This window comes from Erithacus rubecula (genome assembly GCF_903797595.1).
Source record: "Erithacus rubecula genome assembly, chromosome: 3".
NCBI classification, from domain to species: Eukaryota; Metazoa; Chordata; class Aves; order Passeriformes; family Muscicapidae; genus Erithacus; species Erithacus rubecula.
The window spans coordinates 137,571,148-137,580,046 of NC_136689.1; the positions used below are offsets into that span (position 1 = coordinate 137,571,148).

Below are 8,899 nucleotides of genomic sequence, written 5' to 3' on the forward strand. Positions count from 1 at the left end.
ATAAAAAATGAAAGATGACACCAGCAGCAAAAAGAACTGTTAACAATAGCGACATTTTTCCCTAAGGCAAAAAATAAAGAAAACAATGAAAAGGTTTCACAATCATTTTTTGACAATGTTAAGGAAGTAAAGGCCCGTCTCAGGGTCGGGCACGCAGCGGCGCAGCAGCTGCAGGTATGTCAGGTTCTCGTGGGTGTTGGGGTCGAAGAAGCCCTTGGTGTCATCACTGGGGTCGGACAGGATCTGGCTCATCTCCTGGTCCAAGTAGCCGCGCTTGTAGGCCACCTCCACGGGCAGGCGGTGGCTGTGCACGGGGTCGATGATGCCGCCCGTGGCGATCTGGGCCTCCAGCAGGCGGATGCCGTGGTCCCTGACGATCAGCTCCTTCTGCATGGCCTGGAACAGGGAGATCTTGTCGCCCGTGTAGGGGTCGGAGTAGCCCGTCACGGCGCGCTCGGCCGACAGCAGCTTCTCGTGCAGCTCGCTGCCCACCAGGCCGGAGGCCACGGCCTCGTCCACGGAGAGCTTCTGGTTGTGGACGGGGTCGATGATGAAGCCGGTGGCCGCCTGCGCCTCCAGCAGCACCAGCGCCGTGCCCTGCCTCAGGATGCCCTTCCACATGGCCTGGTAGATGCTCATCTTCTCCGTGGAGCCGGGCTGTGCCTTGGAGGGCACCAGCACGCCGGCGATGACGCCCGTGCCGTGCAGGTAGCGCTGGACCGAGGCCATTTGCGTCACCTCCTGCACCGTCCTGGCACCCTGCACCAGCTGGGCCAGCGTGCCCGTGTCGATGATGCCCGAGTCCAGCAGGTCCGAGGCGCTCACCTGCCTCCTGAGCCCCGTGAATTTCACGCTGCGGCTGCGCCGCGCCGCCTCCTCCACCAGCTGGGTGAGCAGCGTGGCCAGCGGGGCCAGCGCCAGGCTCCCGGCCCGCAGCTGCGCCAGCAGCTCCTCACGCTTGGGCTCGGACACGAACTTGGAGAAGAGCAGCTCCCACAGGGACACCTTCCTGCCGTGGAATCCGCCTGCTGAGACCTCGACCGTGTGGGACTTGAGGGACCGTTCCAGCTCCTGCTCCAGGTCCTGTTCCTGCTTCAATTCTCTCTCCTTCTTCCGTTCCCGCTCCGTCTCCTGTTCTTTTTCTGCCTCTAGTTCCTTCTGGGAATTTGAGTCGCTGCCGTTCTGCACGGGGTCAGGCAGCTCCTCCCTCTCTGTGTCCTCGGGGGCCACGTTGGTCCCCTGTCCCTGGGCCTCGGCCCTGGTGACCATGGCCGTGAGCAACTCCATCATCTCCGCAATGGTGACCGTGCCCGCCTTGTAGCGGCGCAGCAGCTCCTGGCGCCGCTGCTCAGGGACGTAGCGGGAGAAGAGGAGCTCCCAGAGGGAGACGCTGTGGCCCTGGAAGAGCCCCAGAGGCAGCGTGGTGCGGGTGGCCTGCAGGGCTGTGCGGGCATCCTGGCTCAGCTGGTGCAGCACCGAGCCCTTGTCCATCAGCTGCAGCATCAGCAGCCCCGTCTTGGGGTCGGGCACGCAGCGGCGCAGCAGCTGCAGGTACGTCAGGTTCTCGTGGGTGTTGGGGTCGAAGAAACCCTTGGTGTCATCACTGGGGTCGGACAGGATCTGGCTCATCTCCTGGTCCAAGTAGCCGCGCTTGTAGGCCACCTCCACGGGCAGGCGGTGGCTGTGCACGGGGTCGATGATGCCGCCCGTGGCGATCTGGGCCTCCAGCAGGCGGATGCCGTGGTCCCTCACAATTAGTTCCTGCTTCATGGCCTGGAACAGGGACATCTTTTGTCCTGTGTAGGGGTGGTTGTAGCCCGTCACAGCTCTCTCTGCACTCAGAAGTTTGTTTTTTAGTTCACTGCCCACCAGGCCGGAGGCCACGGCCTCGTCCACGGAGAGCTTCTGGTTGTGGACGGGGTCGATGATGAAGCCGGTGGCCGCCTGCGCCTCCAGCAGCACCAGCGCCGTGCCCTGCCTCAGGATGCCCTTCCACATGGCCTGGTAGATGCTCATCTTCTCCGTGGAACCGGGCTGGGCTTTGGAGGGCACCAGCACTCCCGCAATGCTTCCCGTTCCCTCGAGGTACCTCCTCACACTCTCCAGTTGCGCTATTCCTTGGGCTGTCTCTTTCCCTTCTTGGATTTTTTCCATGGTTTCCTCTGTAATTATTTTTGCACTGAGCAGTTCTGATGCTGTGATTTGCTGTCGGATTCCCTGGAACCAGACATCCCTTCTGTCCTCTTCCTTTTCTCTAATGATCTTTAATATTGTCTCAATGATTCCTTGCACAATGTGTTGGGACTCCACCTTGTATTTTTTCACCAGTTCCTTTCTCTTCTCCTCCGTGATGTACTCGGAGCAGAGAAGTTCCCACAGAGATAACACCTGTCCCTTGTATTTCCCCACAGGCACCTCCACCTTTGTGCACAGCAGGGCGTTTTTTGTTTGCTCATCGATGTAGAAATAGTCGCCCTCCTTCTCCTTCTCCAGGACCTGCAGCAGGTACCAGCCGCTCTCCGTGTCTCTGGCACACCTCTGCAGGAGCTGGCTGTAACTGATCTTCTCGTGAGTGTTGGGATCTACAAAGCCTTTGCTGCCGTGGTCTGGATCTGAAAGCAGCAGGAACGTGTCCTCGTCCAGGTGGCCGCGCTTGTAGGCCACCTCCACGGGCAGGCGGTGGCCGTACTCGGGGTCGATGATGCCGCCCGTGGCGATCTGGGCCTCCAGCAGGCGGATGCCGTGCTCCCTGACTATTATCTTCTGTCTCACGGCCTGGAACAGGGATATTTTGTTTCCTGTCTGAGGGTCTGTGTATCCCGTCACGGCTTTCTCTGCCGACAGCAGTGGCTCGCTCAGCTCGCTGCCCACCAGCCCCGACGCCACGGCCTCGTGCACGGAGAGTTTCTGCTTGTTCTGGGGGTTCAGGAGGAAGCCGGTGGCCGCCTGTGCCTCCAGCAGCCCCAGCGCACACTGCTCTGTGAGGAGCCCTTTCTTCAGGGCCTGGTAGATGCTCATCACCTCTTTCCTCAGCGGGAGGAGAACCCCAGCGATGCTGCCGGTGCCATCCAGGTACCTTTGGATGGTGTCCCTCTTGGTGAGGCTGGCAAGAGTGAGGCTCCCATCCTGGAGCTGGTCCAGGGTTTTCTTGTCGATTATCTTAGAGTTGAACAGTTCTGACACCGTCACCTCCCCACGCAGCCCTTTGACCTTCAGGGCTTCTCCTCTTCGCTCGATGTCCTCGATGATTTTTAAGATGAGGGATATCAGGTCTTCCAGCGTTAGGGTTTTGCTTTTGTACTGCATCACCAGCTCTTTCCTTTTCTGCTCCGAGATGTAGTGAGAGCAGAGCACTTCCCAGACCGAAACCGTTTGGTCCTTAAACTTCCCAACTCTCACCTGGAGGGGCTTTGAGCGCAGAGCCTGCTTGGTGGACTCATCAATGTAGAAATACTTCCCTCCCTCCTTTACGACTTGCAGCATGTACAACCCAGTCTCTGGGTCCTGGACACATCTCTCCAGCAGCTGCATGTACGTCAGGTTCTCGTGGGTGTTGGGGTCGAAGAAGCCCTTGGTGTCATCACTGGGGTCGGACAGGATCTGGCTCATCTCCTGGTTGAAGTAGCCACGCTCGTAGGCCACCTCCACGGGCAGGCGGTGGCTGTGCACGGGGTCGATGATGCCGCCCGTGGCGATCTGGGCCTCCAGCAGGCGGATGCCGTGGCTCTTCACAATCAGCCCTTGGTTCATGGCTTCAAACAGGGACATTGGGGCTTTGGTGTAGGGGTCGGTGTAGCCCGTCACGGCTCTCTCGGCGCACAGCAGCTTCTCGAAGATCTCCCCTCCGATCAGCCCCACCTCCAGCGCTTCCTCCACTGAATACTTCTTGTTTTTCTCAGGGTCAATGATGTAGCCGGTGGCCGCCTGTGCCTCCAGCAGCACCAGGGCGGTGCCTGGCCGCAGGATGCCCTTCCACATGGCCTGGTAGATGCTCATCTTCTCATTGCTTGGCTGTATAAGGACCCCTGCTATGAAATTGCTGCCCTCCAGGTACCTGCGGACAGACTCCATTTCAGTGACTTCCTTGACGGTTTTCTTCCCCTGGTTGAGCTCGTCGAGGGTTTTTTTGTCTATCAGCTGGGACTGGAAGAGGTCACTGGCAGACACTCTTTTCCGCAGGCCCTTGAATGCAAACTTCTTGCCTTGTGCCTCGGTCTCCTGGATGATTGTGGTGATCACCGTTGTGATTTCCTGCAGCACTTCGGCCTTCTCATCTTTGTACTTCTGCACCAGCTCTCTTCTCTTGCTGTCTGAGAAGTATTCGGAGTTGAGGAGGTCCCAGACAGACACGGTCTGTCCTTTGAACCGCCCCACGTTGACGCAAACAGTCACAGATTTCAGCACCTTCATGGTCTGCTCATCCACGCAGAACATCGCGTTTTCAGACAGCGGCAGGAGCCACAGACCCGACTCAGCCTCTCGAACGCACCGGTCCTTCAGCTGCTGGTAGGTCACGTTCTCCTTGGTGTTCGGGTCAAAAAACACCTTGGTGCTGTCATCCAGCTGGGAGAGGGCTTGGTTCAGGTCCTCGTCGTAGAAGCCGTACCTGCAGGCGGCCTGGAGCGGCAGGTGCAGGTGGTGGATGGGATCCACCACCCCTCCCGTGGCCAGCTGGGCCTCCAGCAGGGGCACAGCCTCCGCCAAGGGGACGAGCTCCTTCCTGAGCGCCTGGCACAGGGAGATGGAGCTCCCGGTGTAGGGATCTGTGTAGCCCGTGACAGCCCTCTCAGCCAGGAGCAGTTTCTCGGTGAGCTCTTCTCCAACCAGCGCCGCTCTCACGGCGTCCTTCACGCCGAGCCTGCGGTTTGTGGCGGGGTCAGTCAGGTATCCTGTGGCTGCCTGAGCCTCGAGCAGCCTCAGAGCTGCCCCAGGCAGCAGCAGATTGTTTTTCATGGCGTCATAGAAGCTCATCTTCTGTTTGGATGCCTCTATGAAGACCCCAGCAATGCTGCCCGTGCCCTTCAGGTACCTCTTCACGCTCTCCATTGCGGCCACTTCTTCGGGAGTTCTCACGCCCTGAGCCAGTTCTTCAAACATCTTCTGAGAAATGATGCCCGTGTCCAGCAGCCAGACCACCGGGACGCTGCCCCTCAGGCCTTCCAGGGAGATCTGGGTCCTGGCTTTCATCTCCATCTCCCCCACCAGCCTGAGCACGAGCGCGACCAGCTGCTCCAGCGACAGCTCCTCCGAGCGGAACCGCTCCGTGAAGCCGCTCCTCTGCTCCTCGGTGAAATACCCCGAGTGCACGAGCTCCCAGAGGGAGACTCCCCGCTCCTTCACCATGGTTTCCTTGAAGATGTGCTGGATTTGCTCGTCAGTGTAGGCAGGAGCGGCTGTCTGGGCCAGAGGCAGCAGGTGGAAGCCGGAGGCGTCGTCCTTCTGGCAGCGCTGGATGAGCTCAGCGTAGGTGACGCTCTCTTTGCTCTCCGGGAGGCAGAAGACTCTGTGCTCATCACTGGGCTCGGAAAGGGCCTTGCTGGTGTCCTCATCCAGGCAGCCCCGCTGCTGGGCCGACTCCAGGGGGATGTAGTGGCCACACGCCGGGTCGATGATGCCTCCCGTGGCCATCTGCACCTCCATGAGCTGCATGGCCTGCTTGTCCGCGATCAGCCCCTTCTTCATCGCCTGGAAAAGGGGGATCTTCTTGCCTGTGAAGGGATCCTTGTAGCCCGTCACGGCACCTTCAGCGTGCTGCAGCTTCTCGTGGACGTCCGGCCCGATGACGCCCTCCTTGACGGCCTCATCCACGCGCAGTTTCTGGTTGTTCACGGGGTCGATGATGAAGCCCGTGGCAGCCTGGGCCTCCAGCAGGGGCAGGGCTACTCCTGGCACCACGATGTTCTGCTTCATGGCCTCGTAAATGCTCATCCTCTGGTTGGATGGCTGCAGCACGATGCCCCCGATGCTGCCCGAGCCGTAGAGGTACCGCCGGACCGAGTCCATGCTCAGGACCTGCTCTGGGCTGACCGACCCCTCCAGCACCTGCTCAAACAGGGCCCGGTCGATGACCCCAGTCTCCATCAGGTGATAAGCGCTGACGTTGCCCCTCATGGCCGGGAACTTGATGGGAGCCCATTTCTTCATCTCCTCCTCCAGCATGAGCCGGATTTGCTCCAGGCTGAGCTTCCTCAGCTGGAAGTGGTTGAAGATCTCGCGGCGCCTGCCCTCGCTGAAGTACTCGGAGTTCAGCAGGTCCCACACGGAGACGTTCTCCCCCCGCAGGCGCCCGAACCTGACGGGCAGCCAGGAGTTCCTGAACACCTGCCTGGTGGCCTCGTCGATGAACTGCCGCTTCCTGCTGTTGAGGGGCAGCAGGCAGAGCCCGGTGGAGGGCTCGGTGATGCACTTCTCCTTCAGCTGCAGGTACGTCAGGTTCTCGTGGGTGTTGGGGTCGAAGAAGCCCTTGGTGTCGTCGCTGGGGTCGGACAGGATCAAATTCATCTTCTTGTTGAAGTAGCCGCGCTTGTAGGCCACCTCCACGGGGATGCGGTGGCTGTGCACGGGGTCGATGATGCCGCCCGTGGCGATCTGGGCCTCCAGCAGGCGGATCCCGTGGTCCCTGACGATCAGTTCCTTCTGCATGGCCTGGAACAGGGAGATCTTGTCGCCCGTGTAGGGGTCTCTGTAGCCAGTGACAGATTTCTCTGCAGCCAGCAGCTTGTCGTAAACGTCTGGGCCGATGACGTTGGCTCGTAGCGCCTCATCCACGGAATATCTCTTGTTGGCAGCAGGGTCGATGACAAACCCTGTGGCAGCCTGGGCCTCCAGGAGAATCAGGGACGTTCCCGGCCTCAGGAGCCCCTTCCGCTTTGCCTGGTAGATGCTGATCTTCTCCTGGGAGTCGGGGAGCAACAGCCCCCCGATGCTCCCTGTGCCCTGCAGGTACTTCCTGACCGTGTCCATGCTGACCACTTCTTTGGCGGATGTTTCTCCCTCCTTGAGCTTCTTGAACAAGTCTTTGTTGATGATTTCCGAGCTCAGGAGCTGGTCAGCTGTCACCTGGTCCCTGAGGCCCTTGAAGGTGACGTTAGCAGAGGCAGCCTTCTCCTCAACGGCGGCTCTGACGGCCTCACCCAGTCCTTGCAGGGAGAGCGTTCCTGCCAAAAACCGCTGGGCGAGCTCAGCCCTTTGCTCACCCTGGATGTAGTCGGAGAAGAGCAGTTTCCAGAGAGACACCGACCTGCCCTTGAATTTCCCTGCAGCAATGGGCACCTGGGTGTTCTCCAGAGCTTCCTGGGTCCCGTGGTCAAAGAATCCGAGCGTTCCCTCCCTGCCGTCCCCGGCGAGTGGCAGCAGCAGCAGCCCCGTGCTGGGGTCGGTGACGCAGCGCTGCAGCAGTTCAGCATAGCTCAGCTTCTCCTGGGAGCCGGGGTGGAAGAAGCCCTTGGCCTGGTCGGGGGGGCTGCACAGGAGCTGCCTGGTGGCCTCGTCCAGGTAGCCCCACTCGCAGGCTGTCTCCATCGGGACACGCAGGTGCCTGCCCGGGGCAATGACGCCACCCGTGGCCAGCTGAGCCTCCAGAAGGCAAAGGCCGTGATCCCTGGGCACAAAGCCCTTGCTGATGGCTTGGAACAGGGAGAGCATTTCCCCGCTGGAAGGGTCTTTGTACCCAGTGATGGCTTTCTCAGCTGAGGACAGTTTCTCATAAAGCTCTGGGCCGATGAGACCGACCCTGACGGCCTCATCCACTGAGTAGCTCTGGTTCTTGAGGGGGTCTGTCAGGCTGCCGGTGGAGGCCTGGACTTGCAGGAGCATGAGGGCAGCGCCAGGCACCAGGAGATGCTCCCTCAGCGCCTGGTAAAGGCTCCTCTGCTCCCCGGAGGGCAGCACGACTCCGGCCACGCTCCTGGAGCCGCGCAGGAAGTGCTGGACGATGTCGTTCTCCGCCACCTCCTGGGCAGAGACCCTCCCCTCCTCCAGGGCTCGGAACACGTCGGCACTGATGATGCCAGAGTCCATCAGGGCCCTGCTGCTCACCCTCCCTGCCAGCCCCGGGAAGGTGATCTGCAGCGGCAGGAGGAGGAAGCCCGAGGCCGGATCCACGACGCACCTTTTCCTGAGCTCCGCGTAACCGACCTTCTCCATGCTGCTGGGGTCCAGGAACGCTCTGCTCTCCTCGTGGCTGGGGTCACAGACCAGCTGGCTCGTCTCCTCATCCAAAAACCCCCTCTCACAGGCCTCTCCTGCCGGCAGCCGGCCGCCCGTGGCCGGGTCGATGACTCCTCCGGTGGCCAGCTGGGCCTGGAGCAGGCGGATGCCCTGCTCCCTGCCCAGCAGCTCCTTCTGCATCGCCTGGAACAGGGGAATTTTCTCCTCCGTGTAGGGGTCCAGGAAGCCGGTAGCAGCTCTGTCAGCTGAGAGCAGCCTCTCCTTCAGCTCCAGCCCCACCAGCCCCGCTCGCACGGCCTCTGCCACGGGCACACGGCGCTTGCCCACCGGGTCGCAGATGGAGCCCGTGGCTGCCTGCGCCTCCAGGAGGCACAGGGCGGTGTCCAGGCTCAGCAGGTGCTCTCTGGTGGCTTCATAAAAGCTCATGATCCTCTTGGAAGCCTCCACCAACACGCCTGCGATGCTGCCCGCCGCCTCCGAGGGCTCCCTGCCCGCAGCTCCGTGCTGCTTGCCCGGCATCGCGTCCTGCCGCGGGGGGTTTGTCCCCATGTCCTCCCCAGCACAGCTGGGGGCAGCGTGGCCATTCACTGCTGGCTGGCTCTCCATGGTGCTCCCAGCACTCTGCAGAGAGAGGGGAAAGCGCAGTGAGAAATCAACCCCATGGTTTGCATGGGAAATACAGGGAAATCAGGGACATGAATATTCCTGGGCAGGAGGAGGTGGCAGCCAG

The 8,899-nt window shown here is 61.0% G+C and overlaps 1 protein-coding gene across 1 annotated transcript in view; it reads right to left on the minus strand.

The window, feature by feature from the left end:
* The window catches only part of EPPK1 (epiplakin 1), a gene marked incomplete at both ends in the record, with an annotated part of 31,585 nt that extends 22,927 nt beyond the window's left edge, over window positions 1–8,658 (minus strand). Inside the window, one exon of the mRNA XM_079299559.1 lies at window positions 115–8,658. Within this exon, the coding sequence (XP_079155685.1) occupies window positions 115–8,658 (8,544 nt within the window). The remainder of the gene's footprint in view (window positions 1–114) is intronic.
* Window positions 8,659–8,899: the final 241 nt, after the last annotated feature.